At 54.9% G+C, this 19631-nt stretch overlaps 1 protein-coding gene across 7 annotated transcripts in view; it reads left to right on the top strand.

The window, feature by feature from the left end:
- Positions 1–19631, top strand: part of NFIX (nuclear factor I X) — a 93557-nt gene that overhangs the window by 22760 nt on the left and 51166 nt on the right. For 2 of the 7 annotated variants that reach the window (XM_036302699.1, XM_036302701.1), the window contains one exon: positions 5240–5771. In XM_036302699.1, coding sequence (XP_036158592.1) covers positions 5240–5771 — 532 coding nt within the window. Of the gene's footprint in view, positions 1–4103; positions 4224–4810; positions 4877–5200; positions 5772–7852; positions 7985–8151; positions 8241–19631 lie in introns of those variants that run through there. The other 5 variants (XM_036302704.1, XM_036302703.1, XM_036302700.1 and 2 more) reach the window with 5 other exon arrangements.

Here is a 19631-nt window from a genome sequence, read left to right as displayed (position 1 = left end):
TCTCTTACAAAGGCAGAAAATTTGCTTTCCGCAAACCAAAGCCCATGCGAATGTGTAACGTCCCGCCTCTGGCTTCCCGATTTTTCTTTTAAATGGGGAAAATACCCCCAGATATCCCTGCTTCTCCTTTATCTTCTCCGCTTGCCCGTGGTTAATTTTCTTTTTCCGCACACTATTCTCGCCAGCATCACTGGCTTCCCCTCCCCTCGTTCCATTCCCCCTTCTCCTCTCCTCCTCCAAGGCCTGGCTGTTCCCTTGCTCCCTCCATCCCCTGAACCCTTGAACTCCTGGAGAAGCCTGGACTCCTTGGAAGCTTTTTTTTTTTTTTTTTTTTTTTTGTCTTGGCTCAGGTGGGGGTACTGAGAGCCTGAGCTCCATGCAGGGGGAAGGGGCTGCAGGAGAGGAGCAGGGAAGGAGTCTGGGTCTGGGACAGGTAATCTTCCAACAGGAGCCTCCACTCTCTTAACAAAAGGGGGACAGTCCCCTTTTGTCTGGCGCTCCTGAGGGGCGTGTCCAGGGCCCAAAGCAGCCACCAGTGGCATGCGGGGGGGGGGGGGGGGGGGGGGGGGCTGCAGCAGTAGGGGGAGGGGTGTGCCCAGTGCTTCTAATGGAACCTGAGTGAGATTCTCCGTGTGTGTGTGCCCACAGGAGAGAGAGGGAGCCCTCTGCCCTCCCTCCCCCAGCGTCCGGAAGACCCTGGCTGCTCTTCCACACTGGGGGAACCGGGTGAGGGAAGAGCACGCCTGGGAATCCTCTCTGCCCACCTTCAAGGTTAAGGCCACGGGCAGAAGGACAATTGACGATTGTTCTCCCTCCGTGTTGCTTCCCTGGGAAGGGCCTGTGGCTCCTCGGGTTAAGGAGCCTTGAAGGGGCGCCGTGGGCTTTGTGTGGGTCCCTGCGGCTCCCCTGGGACCCTCCCCTGGCCCTCCTGAGCCACTTCTATGTCCCATCTCTCCATCAACCTTTGACCCCTCCCTCCAGCCAGGAGTGAATCATGGATCTCCTCCCCAACTTCTATGTGGATCCGTCCATCTGCCATCTCCCTACCACCTACCCAGTTGTACCACCAGATTCAGAAACAACCATGTTCCGCGTGTCTCCTCCACCCGGCACTGTGGTCTGTGAGATAGAACATGCCAGAATCCTCCAGGAGGCTCACGTTGGCCATTTTCTGTCTAGTGCCTAATATTTAGTGTAAATCAAAATACCAGAAAACACCCCCGTGACAAACATAAACTCACTTGTAGTTTCTACCATCTCATCTTGACTTTAGAACATAAGGTTGCTTCTCTCAAGGTAGAGAGTATCTTATGTCACCCGGCTAACATCTTTGGCTAATTGGACCAAAGCTGGTTATTAACAGGACGTTAATTATTGAATGCCAACCCCAGGGGCCTGTCGGCAATGACGCCTGCCTCTTGCCCTCTCACCTCTTCCTGGCAGCCGGGGTCAGCCACCGCAGAGCTCCTGTCACACCATTCAGGGCCCAGACTGAGGTTGCAGGTGCTGGGCGGCACCTTTCCCATTGTCAGGGTTCAGTGGAAGTCTGGGGGCTGGCTACTTGTGTGTCCCCACCCCACCCCGCTCTTCCCCCCCCCAACCTTTCGGCAGACACAGGGTTTCAGGTGGGGAAGAAAGGGGCACGAGTGGGCAGCGACCCTTCTTTTCCGTGGCCGGCCGAGGGCTGAGCCTCACCTTGGGAGAGGGCAGCTATGGGGATGGTTTAGAGCAGGGACAGTCTCTCCCTCTCCGTGTTCTCCTTCTCTGCTCTTCCTTTAATAACTGCCTCCTCCTGACTGCTTCTCCAGGGCCTACCACGGCAGGGCTGCTCAATCGTCCCTCCCCGGGAGCCTCTGACTCCCTCGTTCTGACCTTCCTGCCTGCGAGGAGAGCAGGGGTGGGGCGGGGGGGGGGGAGAGGGGGGACAGGAGCTCCCCATCAGCCTCTGCTCTGTGACTCGGTTTCCCCAACGTTGTCTCACTTTTCCTGCCGGAGCCTTTCCTTGCTGTGCTGTTGTTTCCTTTTTTAGCCCTCTCTCCGTCTTGTAGATCTCTTACTTTATGCTCTTGCACCTTGCTCCATATGATTCGGGCCCTTTAGTATAAACTGAATTGGGGGACAGGTAAGTGTTCCCCTCCTCCAACCAAGAAACACTAAATATGGGTCTAGTGGAGGGGACAGAGCTGGAAAAGCAAAGAATTGAGCATCTGGGTGGTGGGGGGAGGGGGGAGGTGTCAGTAGGACTCGATGACTGTTGGGAAGTAGTGTCCATCTTCCTGCCTTTGTCACTTCCCCGGGGTTGGCTGTTGTGTTTGTGGCTGCACGGAGTGCTTGTCGGCGGGAGTGGAGCGCTGTGACAGGAGGCTATTTTCATAAACTGTTGCAGTTTCTCCAGCCGAGCTGCATTGCGTTGGCATCCCTTGCCACCGTTAATGGAGCTTGCGTGGCTGGGTGTGGGCCCAGGGAGGCAGCCGACTTCGCTGGGGGCTGGGGAGGGGGGTGTTCAGGGGGCCCGGGGTTGGGGGGGGTGCGCCTGGTCTGGGAGTGCTCCTGAGAGCCGCAGCCCCAGGACGAAGGGGTGGCCCGGATGGCTGCCCCCTGGGCGCCAGGTCCCTGCCCTGGAAGTGCTGCTGGCATCGACACTTTCCGAGCTCCCTCCCTTTCTTCGTCTCTTTCTATTCATAGCCCCGCTCGTGTGTGTGGCCAAGGAGGAGAACTTCCACTCGCCCCTGTGCTCTCCATAAATAAAAAAGAAATCGGACCAGAAAAAGGGAGAGTCTGCAGGCTGAGAGAGAATGGAACCAAAACACAGGGAGAAGGCGCAGCTGCTTTCCCCAAGGCCTTCTGGGGCGCCCGCCCGCCCGCCCGCCAGCCTGCTCAGAGTCAAGCCTTTATTTATTTATTTTTCTGGCTTAAAAAAAAAAAAGAAAAAAATTCCGAGTCTTCCTTGATCCTAGCCCCCCCCCCCCCCCCTCCAAATGTGCTGGGTGGCCACTGCCAAATGGACCCGGGTGAGCCCGGAATGAAAAATTCATAACTGCTGGACTTCGCTTGTTCATTAGACGTGAACTTGTCGATTGGGCAAATTGTTTTTGGTCTCCAACTGCCGGGGGCTCTCCCCACCCTCCCGGCTCGCCTCCTCCCCTTGGACGCAGCCATTGGCTGCTCGAGGGTGTCTCATTGCCAAATAGGTGGATCCTTCTCTCTCTCTCTCTCTCTCTCTCCCTCTCTCTCTCTCCCTCTCTTCCCCTCTCTCTCTTCCTCCTCCCCCCCTTTTACTGGCTTTGGCAAGAGCAAATGGATGGGGATTGAGCATGAAAGGGGAGAGAGAGGGAGTTTGAGAGAGAAAGAGAAAGGAAGCAAAAAAAAAAAATCCAAAACCCAACACACACACACACACACACACACACACACACACACTCACACACACACACACACACACTCACACGGCCCCATCCCATTTCCATCTCCCTTGCTCTCTCCCTCTTTCTCTTCTTCCCTCCCTCCCTCGCTCCCTCTCTCTTTGGCATCCGTCTGCCAGCCACGGTCTGCAGCCGGTCCGAACTCGTCCCCTTTCCCGGGATCTGCAGCTCCCCCTTCGCCTGCGATCAGGCTCAGAGGCGGAGGGAAGCAGCTCCAAGTTTACACCCTGTGCGGCTGCCAAAGCCGAAAGCCTTTTTCTTCAGCTGCTGCTTTTCCCTCTCCTGGTTTTTGTTTTTGTTTTGTTTTGCAGGGGGGTGGGGTAGGGTGTGTTATGCGGTGGGGTGGGGGGGGGGGTGTCGGGAAGTAGGTTTTGATTTTTAAAATTTGCATCTTTCTCTCTGTTTTACAAAACTGGAATGGGATGCACAAGGGGTGAAATTGAAAAAAAGAATTTTTTTTTGTTGGCTTTTGTTTACCTGCTGTGTGTGGCAACCGGCTTGCTCCCTCTCTCTGCTTGCTATCCCTGACCTTTCTTTCTTTTTGCTCCTTTTCAAAAAAAAATATTAATTTTCCCCTTCTGTGCAATGGAGCGTGGGGGGGGGGGGGGGAAGGGTTTGAGAATCCACCCAAGCCCGGCCCCTATTCCCCAGAACACCAATAATAACCCCCTTTAAAACATTTACCTTCCTCCCCTGCTCCTCCTCCTCCCCCCTCCCCCCACCCGCCCCCAACTCACAACTCTGTTGAGTCCAGAAGCTCAGAATCGGGCGTTGGGCTTTGCCGGGTGCTTCAGATCCATGGTAATTATTTAATTTTTTCCAGTTTTATTTTTGTAAGCAGATATCCATTATTATTTAAACTTCAAACAAGCAAACAAGCAAAAAAAAGAAAAAAAAAAACCCAAAGCGAGAGCCCGGCCCTCTGTCACCTGACTGAGTGGGAAAGAGGGTGAAGGGGTCAGTAGGGACGGGGCGCGGGACGCCCCACGTAGCTTTTAACCCTCATGTGGCCGAGACAACCACCTTATTTGTGCTAACAAGGAGTGTTTTGTTCCTTATGACTGCGATTAACATTAGTATCGGTGTCGGTAACAAAGCTGGAATCACATATTTAGGCTTTTCGATCTGATTTTTTTTTTTTTTTTTTTTAATGCTGGGGTGGGTGTTCCAATGGGAGCCGGAGAAGAGAGAATGAAAACAAGCTGGGGAGGGGGCAGCCAGCGCCTTCTCCTCGCGCGCTCGCTGGCGGATGGCATGTTCTCTCTCCTTGGGGGTGGCCACGAGCCGGCTGGGGCTGGGGGCGAGGCGGCACCCACACGCCCCGAGTGCGCGTCCACGGGCGCCCGTGCAGACCGGACCCCGTGTCGGGGCGCGCCGACACGCGTTCCAGGCTGCGAGAGAACATGGAGATGTCATGGGCGCGACAGAGCCTGGCGCGGATACCAGCAGCGTGTGTGTGTGGACCGCAACGTTGTCTGTGCGCGCGTGTGTGTGCGCGTGTGTGTGAGCGAGTGAGGGGGAGAGAGAGAGAGAATAGGTGTGCGCTCAGGCGCCCGGTGCCTCTGTCTGGCTGCTGAGGCTGCGATGGGCGCAGGCGGCTGGCCGGGCTGGTGGTGCCTCCAGACTGCACTTTCGTAGAACCATCGCAAGAGGAAATCGCCGTGGGTGGGAGGAGGAGGAGGAGGAGGCGGCGAAGGGGATTTCTCCTGCGTCCCCTTCTAACGCGTGTCTCCCGTTCTCTTTCCCCCTCACCCCGTCTTCCCCTCCTCCCGTCCCGTCCTCCCTCGCCCCGCATGCTCCCGGCTTGCCGCCTGCAGGATGAGTTCCACCCGTTCATCGAGGCGCTGCTGCCTCACGTCCGCGCGTTCTCCTACACCTGGTTCAACCTGCAGGCGCGGAAGCGCAAGTACTTCAAGAAGCACGAGAAGCGGATGTCGAAGGACGAGGAGCGAGCGGTGAAGGACGAGCTGCTGGGCGAGAAGCCCGAGATCAAGCAGAAGTGGGCGTCCCGGCTGCTGGCCAAGCTGCGCAAAGACATCCGGCCCGAGTTCCGCGAGGACTTCGTGCTGACCATCACCGGCAAGAAGCCCCCGTGCTGCGTGCTCTCCAACCCCGACCAGAAGGGCAAGATCCGGCGGATTGACTGCCTGCGCCAGGCCGACAAGGTGTGGCGGCTGGACCTGGTCATGGTGATTTTGTTTAAGGGGATCCCCCTGGAAAGTACTGACGGGGAGCGGCTCTACAAGTCGCCCCAGTGCTCGAACCCCGGCCTGTGCGTCCAGCCACACCACATTGGAGTCACAATCAAAGAACTGGATCTTTATCTGGCTTACTTTGTCCACACTCCGGGTAGGTCACGCTCGGTCCCCCCACCCCCAACCCCCATTTTATTTTACTTGCTGGCATTTGTCCTGTTTATTGTTGCTTTTCTCTCCGAATGATACACCCTAAGGACCGACCCAGGGCGCCCGTCCTGTCCTGCCCAGGCCTGCAGCACGCCGGATGTTCCGTTTTCCTTCTGTTTCCCTCCACCCTCTCTGTTCTGTCTCCTTGGCTCCCTTGCCATGTTCTGATTTTCGATTTTCGTGCATCTGCATCTTTGCAGGACCATGTTACCCAAAAGACATTGCAGGGCTTAGGACTGGGGCCATGATGTCCCAGAATCACCTGCAATGGTGAGAGTTTGTGATAAACACCACCACCAAAAAAAAAAAAAAAAAAAAAAAAAAAAAAAAAAAAAAAATCCACTCATTGCTCTGATTTAACATGAGCCAAAAGAAGTATTTGGGGGCAGGTGCTGGCTTTCCTGCCGCTTCCCCTCAAGTTCAGGGAAGGCCGGATTTGGCACAAGCGGGGTGGGCAGCAGTTCGGTGGAGAGAGGGGTGTGTAAAACCTCCGGTTACGAGACAGAAGGAATAGAGAAGAGGAGCGAAGGCAGAGGTGGGCAGATTCTGGGGCCCAGATGCCCAGGCAGGAGCTCTTTGGGCTGGGGTTTGGCTGTCGGAGAGTAAGAAAGTCATCTGATTGCATAGAGAGTGAAAAGGAGCATGAGGTGTCTTATGCTCTTCTCCTTCACCTGATTTCTTTTCCGCTGAAGTGACCAGAAAACAGGATGGGTGCCCACACCCCCTGCACCTCTGCTGGCGGGCAGAGAGGCTTTGGGGCACAGGCATGCCAGGGAGCACGGAAGAGATCTTAAAGAAGCAAAGAAAGTAAAAAAGACAACAACAAAAAAACTGTAAAATTTCCTTTTCTTTTTCTGTTCCAAGTAGTTCCAGTTCTCTTTGCTTTTCCAATTTTACTCTGCATTTTGGGTCAGGGTGGTTCAGTTTTCCCCTTCTGTTCCCTACCCCCCCTTTCCCTTTTTATAATTTCTTTCCGCTTTTGTTTTCTTACAAATTGAAACAGAGATGGCTGGTTAATTTTTAGCCTCCACTCAGCTACGCCCAATTTACTGCCGCCTTTGAAACCTAAATGGGCGGCACTCTGTGATTAAGCAAGGCAGAAGTGTGTTTACATTATGCCCAACCAACTTGTAATGAGAGGGCTACCAAACCTTTCTCTCTGTGTGTGTGTTTTCCTTTCCACCATCCCAGTATTTTTTCCTTCTTTCTCTCTTTATGCGAATGTAAGAGAATGTGGCTTAACTTCAACTCGAGTGAATGTTCTTTCCTCGCAAGTATGTGTGTGTGTGTGTGTGTGTGTGTGTGTGTGTGTGTCTTCCTTCCTGTTCATTCACAAAAAAGAAAAGCAACTCACTTTTCTGCTGTGGTCACCCCTTTGCCTCTTTGGGAAGTTGGGAGGAGTGGTGTGACTTAATCCAGAAATGAAATTTTGGGGAGCTTTCAGCATTGTGTCAGGAATGGAACCTCGACTGAAAGTTTATATGTGGAATTAAGCGGGGGGAGGAAAAGGTAGTGCTTGAGGCCTCTCTTCTTACTCGTTGTCTCTTGTCCTGAAAGGTGGGGTTGGTAGTTGGTTAGAGGCAGAAGGCCCCCATACCCCCGCCCAACTCCACCTCCCTCTGCGGGTCTTTCTAGGCCTGCACCTGCCCCTGTGACTATCATGAATCCTCATGAAGAATGACCAACTGCGAGCTTTCTCCCTTGTTCATCCTTTTTCTTTCTGAAAAAGAGACCAAAGAAATTTAAAAAGTTATTCCCTCGTTCTCTGTCTATACAGCAAGTCAGAGGGGTGTGTGTGTGTGTGTGTGCCTAGTGGTGGTGGAGGCGGCTTGGGGAAGGCTTAGAGCTGCCAGCTTGTGTCTGCCAGGGACCTCCTCCATGCGGGTTTCTGTACCTTTTGATTTTAGAAACAGGGTCTCTATGACAGAAATCAATATGCATCTTCCTCCTGCGCTGGTTTCCTCCTGCCCGCTCTCTACGCTGGCCCCTGGAGCTGAGCTGTGTTCCTGGCCTCCTTTATTTTAGGCCAAGTTCTTGACTGCTGCCACCACGGATGGGGCCGAGGTCGGGTGAAGTTTGTGCGAGGAAAGAGGCTGTTTCGGGGCCAGCCTCCTCTCTCCTGAACTGACCAGGCAGATGTCAGGAGAAGAGAGGTGTCCCCATCCGCCCCCAGCTGTCATGAGGTCATCAGCCCAGGAATATGAGTGAATTCATGCTGCCCCATCACATGCTGCAGCCACAGCCACCTCTGTCCTGGCTGAGTTCCTTGGCAAAAGCTGAGCGGAGAACTAAGGATTTTTAAAAATAATGTATCTATAATTCAGGTCCTGGAACTCCAGGGAATTTCAATGACGGCTTTTCTTGCTGGAATTGCTTTAATTCAAGGGCGCTTTCCTGAAAGAGTGAGGGTGAGTTGGTGTGGCGTGGGCCACCACTGGGCCTTGGGTAGATGGTCTCGGGATGGTGTGACGCAGGCACGGCTTCTCCAAGTCACCCCAGTTTGCTAGGAAACGTCTTCTGGCCGAACCCCCAAATGGCATCAGTGAGGCAGCCCAGCCTTCTCCACGCTCATACCCGCAGGCCTGCTCTTCCTCCCAGTATGAACTGGGGGAACGGGTGGGGTGGCCAGGGCTCCGACAAGCATTACTTTGGGCTCTAAAAGAAGTGTTTTCTTTCCTTAAAACTGGGCTGAAGAACCTGATCTGGGCTGAGCGGATGGTGCCGGGTTTGATGACAAGCCAACTTGACATGGTGGAAAGTGTGGGGGAGTGGCTTCGCCTCTGGCCGCCATTGTCATCGCGGCTTTCTTGAGCCCTTGTTCTGCCTCGCATGACGCTTTCAAGAGATGGCATGGTTGAGAGGGGACAAAGGACGCAAGTGTGATGTCGGGAGCTCTGCTCCCAGCATACGGGGTCCAAAAGGTTGTGTGTTGTGTCCTCCGTGAGGGCATCCTTCCTTCTAGGAATCTTGCCGTTTACCGCACTTAGGAGGGGAAGTTGAGGCAGAGCAGGGTCAGAGAGCACTGCCGCGGGGAGGAGAAGGTGGTGCATGTCTGGTGATGTCCTTCGATCCAGAGCGGGTGTCCCAGGGCAGGTGGCCAGAGGTGGAGATGAGCGTGAGGCCAGGAGGCCTCCACTTGTGTGAGGAAGGAGGGCCGAGCTGGTCTGGAAGCGCTGGCGGACTATCTCCAAAGCTTCCTCAGGTTCTGAAGGTGAACCGGCATCTCCAGACCTTTCCTAACCCAGGAAAGAAGAACAACCTGAAAGTAATAAGTTGCTTCACCGAATGGAAGTGTCAGCCTTTCCCCATCAGGTCCTTCCAACAGGCCCGCGGTGGAGGCCCGCGGAGTCCACGCATTTGGGTGGTGGGTCCTTTCTCTATCTCAGCTTTTTCCTTACGGGGACGTGTGCAGTAGAAGGATCCCACACCACCCGTGCCAACAGTTGTCGCCTGGTGGCCAGTCTCTGTCTATCCGTAACCCCCACTGCCCACCCACGCTGGGTTGTTTGGAAGAAAAGCCAGGCAGTGGAGCTTTTCATCTGTAAATGTAATTTCTGGATCATCTCCGAAGAGGATTCCTGAAAAACGTACCCATCGTACCACCATGACACCTAAAGAAAAGCAGCATTTTTTTTTTTTTTTTTTTTTTTTTTAGTGCGATCTGATCGTCAGTGTTCACTTGTCCCTCATTATCTCCTAATTTTGTTTGTTTGGATCTGGATCCAGATCAGGTCTATGCATGGCAATGGGTGGATCCGTCTTTCAAGATATAATCTCTAGGTGACCCTCCTCCTCTTCCTCTTTCTCTTGGTTTCTTTTCTAGCAGCTTTTGGGTTGTCATTAAAGGAACCAGGTCACTTGTCCTGTAGGGTTTCCCGTCTGACTCTGCAGGCTCCGGTTCCCTGCGTCAGTCAGTGCGCTGCTACGAAAGGAGATCTGCCCCCTCCTCGCCGCCAGGCCTTACCTGTGGAAGGAAATGGCTTAGCACCTGAGGATGTGTCTCAGTGAACTTTCTCAGGGTCAGGGTCGCCCTCAGGTAGAGCATCTCCCCGGTTTTTGCATTCTGCTTCAGGCGTTGGGACTTTGCCATAAGCACTGGTCGGGAAGCACTGGCTTTGGGGACTGAGGGAGGGCTCCTGGTCTCCTCCCTTCCTCGGTAGTGGAGGCCATCACTTGGCTATGTCAGCCATGCCAAGATATGGCTGATGCCAGCAATGCTCCCCCAAGCCTTTGCTGGACGCCCAGTCCGTCTGGTGGCACTAGTGTAAATTCGTGGGAAGGGTCACAGGAGCACCGGCTGCCCTTTGTGTGTGTGGGGGTGGGGGTGGGGGGGACTCCAGCCGTGGCCACTGTGCCTCCTTTTTCAAGCCCCAGAAATGCCACTGGTCTGCGGCTTCGAGGCAGCGCCATCTGGTGTCAGGGCCAGCAAAGACTGCAAGGCCCAGGAACTAGATTCATACCATGCAAGAAATACAGGCTATCGTTTAACCCCTAGAACATCCTGGAAGAGATGTCGCTATTGTTCAGCTTTGGTTGTAAAACTCTTCTGTTCGTCTAATCCGGGGGTGGGGGGTGGGGGGGGCATAGTAGGCAAGCAGTGGGTTACTGTTGCAATTACTGCCATGATGTCAGGAGCCCAAGGCTGTCTTCTTCCCTTTACCTGTAGGTCTCATTTCTCTGTCTTAAGGGACAACTTAGGTGTAACAGGGCAGCCTTTCAAATGCTTAAGGCAGCCCTCGGGGTTCCTTTCTACCTCGCTCCCCTGGAAGCTGTTCTTCTCCAGACCTAACTTGCCATTCTCTCACGCCGCCCGCGTTTGGCACAGCCTCTTGCGCCCTTGCCTTTTGGTTACCTGGAGGCCTTCTTAAACTGGAGCGTTCTGTCTTTTTTTTTTTTTTTTTATATATATATTTTATTGATTTTTTACAGAGAGGAAGGGAGAGAGATAGAGAGTTAGAAACATCGATGAGAGAGAATCATCGATCAGCTGCCTCCTGCACATCCCCCACCGGGGATATGCCCGCAACCCAGGCACATGCCCCCGACCGGAATCGAACCCGGGACCTCTCAGTCCGCAGGCCGACGCTCTATCCACTGAGCCAAACCGGTCTCGGCTGGAGCGTTCTGTCTTGAACGCAGAAACGGCAGGCGTGATCAGATCTCATGGTAGCTGCTCCAAGACTGGCAGGGCCTTCCAGCTATGTCATTTGCGGGGCCCCGTGTACAATGAAAGCGCAGGGCTCCTCGTTCAAAATGATTAGGGATTGCAACGCGACAACAGTTAGAGTGTGGGCCTGTGCAGCTGCCCATGTCGCACGCCTGTGAAGCTGACCCAGGCTGCCCTTGCTCTGTTCACGGGACATGGGGTGCTTGGCCCTGAGTGGTGTGGAAGGTGATGGGGCTCAGGCCGACTTCAGAGAGGAGATCGAAATGCCCAGACCCTGCCCTTGAGCTTGGTCTTGTGGTGGAACCCCCTTGGCTATCTGCTCCCCTCCCTTCGTCTGCTGCATATCCACCACCCAACCAGGTAGAGGTCCCTGCTGGCTGCGATGCACAGGGGGTCTTGGGGGAGTGCTTACTCTGCTGGCTGAGTTGGAAGCTGTAGCTCCAGGAAGAAAAGAGCCGCCCTTGTGTGAGCTTGAGGGATGTGTGAGGCAGAGGATGGGCCACGAATAAGCCGGAGGGGAGGGTACCTATAACCCCAGCCTGGTGACCAGCTGTGCCGCACCGCCCGCCCGGAGGAAAAGGGCCCACTCTGCGGCAGGAGGGCTGGGGTCCAGGCGCGCAGAAGGACTTCCTGAGGATTTGGTTTACTTTTTGGCATCGCTGAAGGATGGTCGAATTTCCTTTATTCATGAATGTGCACTTGGTGAACCTACTGTGAGCAGGGCCCGGTCTGAGAATGAGAGAGTCCTGCGTGCGGCCAGCAGGGTTTGGGTGAAGGCCTGGTGATGACTTCTAGGAGGCACCATCCTGCAGGCATGACTGACTGACCGACCGACCGACCGATTGACCGACCGACCAGGACCGTGCATTGACCCATGTAGAGGGGAGGGAAGACCCGGCAGAGCTTCACGGGGGCAGCGCCCAGTGGGCCATGAAGAGGGGAGGGAGGCAGGGCCCATCTGGGCAATCTTCTAGGGTTGCAAAGATCTGGGGTGCCTAGGAAGGATGGTCCCCCTCTGTTCTGGTGTCCCAAGGCAGCTGGGGAGGAGGGCACAGCTGAACATCCCCCTTTCTGCCCAGGGAAGAAGGCGGCTCCCTCCCCACCCCTTTTTCTCTTTGCTCCGTCGGTCCCACCACCCCCCGTCTCAGGAGCTGCCACGCTTCAGTTATTTTATCCTTCAGTGTCCGATTCAAAAGTCCTTTCAAAGGCCCCAGCCGTGTCAGAGCGGTGCTCGCACAAAAGGCCTCTTTGATTTCTTGTTTGTTTTCATTTGCCAATGGAGGGGGAGGGGGCAGGAGAGAAAGAGCTGCTGGGTTTTAAAATTTTTATTTGGGTTGCTTCATTCTCAGAGGGGTCGGCTCCCTGGAACTCCTTTCTGAGTTGGGGGCTCGGAGGCAGGGGGCACCCTTCCGTGGAGAGGGCTGGAGTGGGAAGTGAGGGTACCCCTGCAAGTAAGGAGTAGGTGTATGTGGGGGGGTAGGATATAGTCACTGATTCACCTTCATATGTTCTGTGCTGGGCCTGAGGGTGGGCAGGGCCAGGAGGGAGTCCCACTGCTTGGCCAGGGAAAGTTCTGGAGTGCCTGGTCCCAAGGGACATGCCCCTCGCAGAGGCCTGCTCACGGCGGTAGGACGGGAGTCATCCTGACCCTCGGCTTTGTCATTTTCTTTCTCGTTCCAGATTCTGTCGTTTCCCTCTTGGTTGGATGCAAAGGGGGTGGGCATCCTTCCAGCCTGCACACTCCTCTGATATTCATAGCACCTTGAAATGCAGACAGGGGCTCCCCACTTTCCTTCAGGGAGTGATGTCGTTGGGGGGGGGGCGTGAAAGGTCAGCCCAGCAGCATGGTGCCCACAGGCCTGGGACGAGCCCCCAGTCTTGCTCTTGCCCCCTGTGCCTCCCGTCTCTCCAGGATGGCCAGTTTGTGCGACACTTCAGCATGGGCACCCCTCCCAGTGGACCCAGCCGATGGCCTGTGGGGGACTCTGGGGACAGGCCAGTACTGCCAGGGCTCTGGCAAGCAGGGAAGGAGCTACGGCTGAAAGGGGGCCAAAGGCAGCCCTGCCTGCCCGTGGTTGGGGACTAGAAACACCAGCCCCGTGCCTGTCAGGTGCATACGGGAGCCCACGTGGGCGTGCCCTGACATACCAGGAAGAAGGTTGTCATGCCCGCGTGGAGGCCTGACTGCAGGGGTTCGGGAAGAGAGCGCTGGGGAGCGAGGCTCGGGCAGGTGGTCACGGGCGTCAGCAACAGGGAAGTGTGCCCACTGGGTGAGGGGGGCTCCGCAGGGCCTGGCTGGCAGACGGGAGGAGGAGGCTGGGGGGCTGAGCGATAGATAAATATAGCTGATGGCATTTCTGATGATAGGTTTTTCTTGGCACCGAGGGCACCGTGGAAAATAGCATGACAAGCGCCTGGCCCCACAGGCCGCCGGCGCCATCTTAAGCGTGTTTGAGCTGAAGGGCTGTTGGCATCGCAGGAGGGTCCCGGAGGCGGAGGGAGGCTTGGCTGGACTGGACCTTGCCACCCTAGGTGCCTGGGCTCCTTACTTCCCCATTTCCTGGCCCTCAGGGGAGTTTTTCTTTAATATTTTGGGGCTGCCCTTTGTGAGCCTGGCTCCCAAGTGACTTGTCCCCCCCTACCCACCACCATGGCCTGTCTGTTGCTGGGGGTGGGGGTCGGGTTCTAGTTTCACTTTTGATGTCTTAATGATGCCCTAGCAGGCCACGGCCCGGGTCAGGGCCAGCGTTGCTGTTATTTGGGGGCATCCAGTAACTTAAGGGGCACCCATTTGTCCAGGCTCCCAAAGCTCTTTGTCCCCTGTCAAGGGAGGCGAGGCAGACCCGTGGTCTCCGTGTCCTGCTTTCATTCCAGTTTTCCATCGAAGGCCCAGTGTGACGGAGGCTCCGTGCTGAGTCCTGTCCGTATGTGACGCGCTGAGATGCTCACACCAGTTCTAGGTTCAAACCCGAGCTCCCAGCCACGTGTGTGCGTGCTCAGGAGGCTCACACAGGGGTCTCCGTGTGTCGTGAGGAGGTGGTGAACCAGACCCGGGGACCGGGGAGGCGTCCCGGAAGATGACCTGCTCGAATCACACCTGGAAAGACGGGAAGAATTAGCCCGGTTTTGTTAGCCGGCTGAGCTGCGTCCCTCCTCACGATGGTCGGGTGATATAGGCAAGGCGGGTCTTATCATCCCCACTGTAGAGAGAAGGGAACCCAAGTACACAGATGTCGAGGTGCCCAGGTTACACCATGAGTTTCTGGCAGAAGGACCCCAAGTTCCAGGTCAGTGAGCACCTCGGCTTTCCTCCATGGGCCTTGCCGCCTTTGAACTTCACTGCCGGTCCCCATGGTCTCCGTTGCTCTCTAAGAGCTGTGATGGAGGGGCTAAGCCCAGCCTGGGGCTCAGCCAGCTCAAGGGCTCCCCCAGTCGGCTGAGCAGTTGGGGTGGAGACAGAGAGAGGGCGCCTGGCCTGGCCTGGATAGTGGCCTCCCTCCCCACCACCAGCCCCTGCCTCCCACTTGGGAGGAAGCATCATTCCATAGACAGGGCCTGTCGGCTGAACGCCTGCCCTGCTTCGGCCAGCTCAGCTTCTTGGTCCCCGGCCTGGAGCATGGGAGAGGGCAGGTAGAGGGTGCAGGAAGTCCAGGCGTGGGGCCAGGCGGGCACAGCTGGGTCCTGGGACCCCTGATCCTTGCTCTGTCATGCCCTTTTCCTGGGAGCCTGGTTGGAGCTGTGGTTTGAAATAAAAATGCAGGTAGTTATCCTAATTAACTAGCCGATCGATGGAACTTTTGCAGTCATCTGCTCTTCGTTGTCTGATATGCTCTTCCACGTAGACGCTCACCCTGACCCCTCTCTTAAAGTTTGCAAACTTTGGGGCTGTGTGTGCATAAAACCTCTCCCAGCGTGTCGAGGGGCTGGGCTGGGCTGTGGAGAGGTTAGTTTATGGCCAGAGATTTTCTCGTTTCCGTGGCTAATAAGACAGGGACTTACCCTCTAAACCAGGGATAGCAGCCTCCGTAGAGCCGGGTTTCCCAATCGTGGCACTGTTGACTCAGGGGCCAGATCATTCTGTCACGGGACCGTCCTGTGCATTGCAGGATGCTTAACAACATCCGTTGGCCTCCACCCACGAGATGCCAGTTGCAACCCTCCACCCCAGGTGTGACAACCGAAATAGCTCCAGAGGGAATTGTCCCGGCTGAGAACCCCTGGCCCGGAAGAAGCAGAGGGATCAGACAGAATGTCGCCCGTATTCAGCTCTGGCCTCCCCTCCAGGTTAGGACCTCAGTGACCTTTTTTCACACGGTGACGGAACCTCTGCGCCCTGGCTGTTCCCTTGCACGTCCTGTACTGTTTTCCCCTTTCTGGGCAGCAGGATCCTGGGACGAAGCCACTGGGGGCTCCCCCCACCCCCAGGAATCATGAGCCCCTCCAAATCTCCGACTGAATGTCCCTCCTGATGTCTTGCGTCGTGGTCTTGGTCTGGGGGCTGGAACAGGGACTCAGGCCCATGTGTGGAGGCAGTGACCTCACCAGGCCCGTCCGGGACCCGAAGAGCAGCAGGCATTCGTTTCTGCACGGGATGCAGAGCCCAGACGTGTGGCCTGAGCCTCAGCATTTCTCTTTTTTGAACGATGTATTTTAAATATATATTTCTATTGATTTCAGAGAGGAAGGGAGAGGGAGAAAGAAATAGAAACGTCAGTGATGAGAGAGAATCAATGATCGGCCGTCTGCTGCACACCCCACACTAGGGATCGAGCCTGCAACCCGGGCGTGTGCCCCGACTGGGAATCAAATTGTGACCTCCAGGTTCACAGGTCAACGCTCAACCACTGAGTCATGCCGGCCGGGTGATTGATATATATATATTTTTTAATTACTGTAGTAAGACACACTCTTTGTAAAAAATGCAAACAATAGAGAAATGTAAGAGGCCGGCTAGCTTCCCAAGCCACCCTCCTGCATCAGAGAGAAACTTACTTCCCTAATCTGTGTAAGTTCTTCTAATATTTTTCATCAGTTCATATAGCAAATAACTTAAACATAAAGAGAATCTAGTTTAAGAGCAGATGGTACGTGTGAGCTCGTTGAGTTGGCGCCATCCAGTGCCACTGTGGTCGTAACGTTGCCTCTGCCCAGTCCACCTGTGTCCCGTCACCCCAGGTGCGGAGCCAGCGCTCCTGTCCTCTTGGCCCCCGAGGTGGCGGTTTCTGCCATTCCTTCCTGGGAGCAGGGCGAGTAGTACAGCGTGTGCTGGTGTCCGAGTGGCCAGGATCCTGCTCTGGGGCATTCCCGCTGCCAGTGGAATGGAGGTACTCCGACCGTGGAAGTCCGGGCTCAGGCCTCAGCCTGTGCTGAGGTCCCACCGAAGGCCCAGCCATCAAGGCATGGGGGTGGGCGGGTGCTGAGGGGAAAAGGGGCCACTGGTAAGTGGCAGGTCCGGCTTCACTAGGCCTGACTCTGGCCTCTCACCCCTGGAGCCTGCTTCCCAGCTTTTGCCATAGGACCGTCCCTCCACCAACTGGCCCGTCGTCCTAAGGCTTTTCTAGGCCTTTCAGGTTCCTTCCAGGGGTGGTTGCTGCTCGTACCCTTTTCTTAAAATGGGGGTGAAGTGTCCCTCCGCCTTCCAGGATTTATCCCATCACAATTCTTTGTGGCGGGCTTAAAGATACGGCAGAGAGAAGATTGTTCCCCGCAGGCCAGGGGCAGGCACGGGACAGGGAGAAGGAATCTGGAGAGAGCTTTGCGGCTGGGCTTCCTGGTCTCGGGGAGGCTACAGATGACAGGCGGGAGTAGGGTGACACCTGGTGACTCTTCTGGACTGGGTGCCGTGTGCGGAGAGATCAGGAGATCCCTGGAGGTGGCCTGCAGGAGGCCGACCGAGCACAGCCCTCGGGGAGTGTGTCCTTATTATGCCGGCAGATTATATCCCCATTAGAGCATAATTATTATATAATGGGCATTATTGCATAATGGCAGTTATATAACACGTGGCCCAGATTACAGGAGAGGGGGGTGTAATAAGTGTATATCCTCTGGCTATAAATAGCCACCAGCCCTACATTGTATCTGTGGTCACACCAGAGCCACCTTATAAATACCCAGTGCTGGGCTATAAATTTCTGAGTGATGACGTAGGCAGCCATGGTACCTAGTTAGGGGGTAGTAGGAGGGCCCTGCAGCCTCACCAGGCCACATGACATCATCGTTTCCATAGTAACAAGAATGCTCCCCCGGGGGACCAAGTGGAGAGAGTCCTTTAAAGGGAGGGAGGCAAATGGATCGAAAGCTTGGGTGGGAGGTTCTGAGCCGGGGATGAGTGGGGTGGGGTCCCCTGGGTGGAAGACAGGGAGGGTGAGACAGGCCATCTACTCTCAGATGTTCTGCTGGAGCCAGGGCAGGAAAGGTGCCTTTCATCTCCTCTTTCGAGGGTCTCGGGTCCCCTCCCCGAGTGTAGCAGGTCACGTGAGACTCAGCCCCGTGTGAGGGAGAACAGGGGAGCCAAATGGTCTCTCTCTGCCCTTTCCCCCTCCAGGTGACCTCTCCGTGGCTCTGGGACCACTTGCCAAAGGGGAGTTGAACGTGGGCACACCAAAGCTCTGCACCCCCGTCTGTCCTCCCCGGGGCGGGGCCCCTCCCCTACCAGAGGTTTTAGGCCACTTTTGGCCTCAGTAACCGAAGAAATATGTGAGCAATTTGGTGAGCGGCTGAGAGAGCCTTGTGGAAGTCATGGTGCTGGGAAATGGCACCGGGGAGAAGGAGGCGACAAGGAGAATCGTTGGTCACAGAAGCAGCTGTGGGGTGGGGTGTAATCTTCGTCGGTGTGTGAGAGGTAGTTTCATATTGGATGGTAAAGCTCCGCTCCTCATCCCTGAGGGTAGAGAGGAAATGAGGTTTGTTGGCAGGTGAAATTGGGAAGGAGGCAGGGCGGGTGACCAGCTCGTCCCGTTTTGCCCAGGAGTCTCCTGGTTTCAGCACTCTTGTTCCGGAAACCCCTCTGTCTCCCGCAGACCGGATTGTTGGTCACCCTAGAAGAGCGGTTTTCAAACGGGAGCTCTCTACCTCCCAGGGAACGTTGGGCAAAGTCTCTAGAGCAGCGGTTCTCAACCTGTGGGTCCCGCCCCCTTTGGGGGTCGAACGACCCTTTCACAGGGGTCGCCTAAGACCATCGGAAAACACATATATAATTACATATTGTTTTTGTGATTAATCACTATGCTTTAATTATGTTCAATTTGTAACAATGAAAATACGTCCTGCATATCAGATATTTACATGACGATTCATAGCAGCAAAATTACAGTTATGAAGTAGCAACAAAAATAATTTTATAGCCCTAACCGGTTTGGCTCAGTGGATAGAGCGTCAGCCTGTGGACTCAAGGGTCCCAGGTTCGATTCCGGTCAAGGGCATGTACCTTGGTTGCGGGCACATCCAAAGTAGGGGAAGTGCAGGAGGCAGCTGATCGATGTTTCTAACTCTCTATCCCTCTCCCTTCCTCTCTGTAAAAAATCAATAAAATATATTTAAAATATATATATATATATATATATATATATATATATATATATATATTTAAAAACATAATTTTATGGTTGGGGGTCACTACAACATGAGGAACTGTATTAAAGGGTCGCAGCATTCGGAAGGTTGAGAACCACTGCTCTAGACACTTTTGGTTGTCACAGCCGGGTGGGGGGTGCTGCTGGCACAGGACAGTTCTTCCACAAGGAATCACTAGTGGCGAGGGGGAGAGGCCTGCCTGGGAGGGAGGGTGAGCAGAGCCTGCATGTGTCTCCTCAGGACGGAATGCCCCACCCCTGCTAGCAGAATGGTCTCCTGGCCTCGTCTCTGAATTTCTTGCTGCTCTTTTTTTTTTTTTTTTCCTGTGCTTTGATTGGTTGCATGTAGGGTTCTCGGGCTGAGGGATCTTTTCTAGGGAATCATGGGGCTTCTGAGAGGGTCTTCCTCCTTCTCAAAGCTCAGAAGCCCTTCAAACCTAAGACAGTGCTGAACAAGCGCCCTGCCAGGCATGGGGCATTTTTGCCTGTTATCTTAAAAAAAAAAAAAAAAAAAGTAGCAATGGAAAAATCATTAAACAACAGACCCTTATTGTTTCTGAGAGATAAGACCTACCCGTTTTCCCCACCTTTCAGGCCAGCTCTTCCTGAGTAGCGAGCAGGCCACTGCCGCCACCAGGCCCATGGGGGCCTCTGAATGTACCAGTCCACGAAGCCCACTTCCCAGACCCAGCCACCAGGGCAGGGCTCTGCCACCCAAGGAGACTTCATAAGTGGTACAGATGAATGAGCTGAATCCTATTCTGGCATGTGGAGTTCGCAGGATCTGGGTTATAAGCTACCTTATGTCACCGATAGTCGATTACATTGTGCCTAACATACATGAAATGTCATTGCAGGCCTGTGGCTAACACCTACCTGTGTTTAGGGTGTGTTGCGTTTATTATGCGGCTGCAGTTTGCTTGGCACCTTCTAGACCTAACGACACGCATCGTGTGGCCAACTGGGTCACCGTTCCTGTTGCCTGGGACGGGGCGGCAGACAATGGCCAAGATGGCGGTGCGGAGCGCTGGTCTGCACTGGGGAGCTGGCCAGAGAGGAGGAT

The sequence above is a fragment of the Myotis myotis genome, unplaced genomic scaffold (assembly GCF_014108235.1).
Source record: "Myotis myotis isolate mMyoMyo1 unplaced genomic scaffold, mMyoMyo1.p scaffold_m19_p_32, whole genome shotgun sequence".
Classification (NCBI taxonomy): Eukaryota; Metazoa; Chordata; class Mammalia; order Chiroptera; family Vespertilionidae; genus Myotis; species Myotis myotis.
The sequence above is the reverse complement of the archived record's forward strand: the minus strand, read 5'-3'. Positions and strand labels throughout refer to the sequence as shown.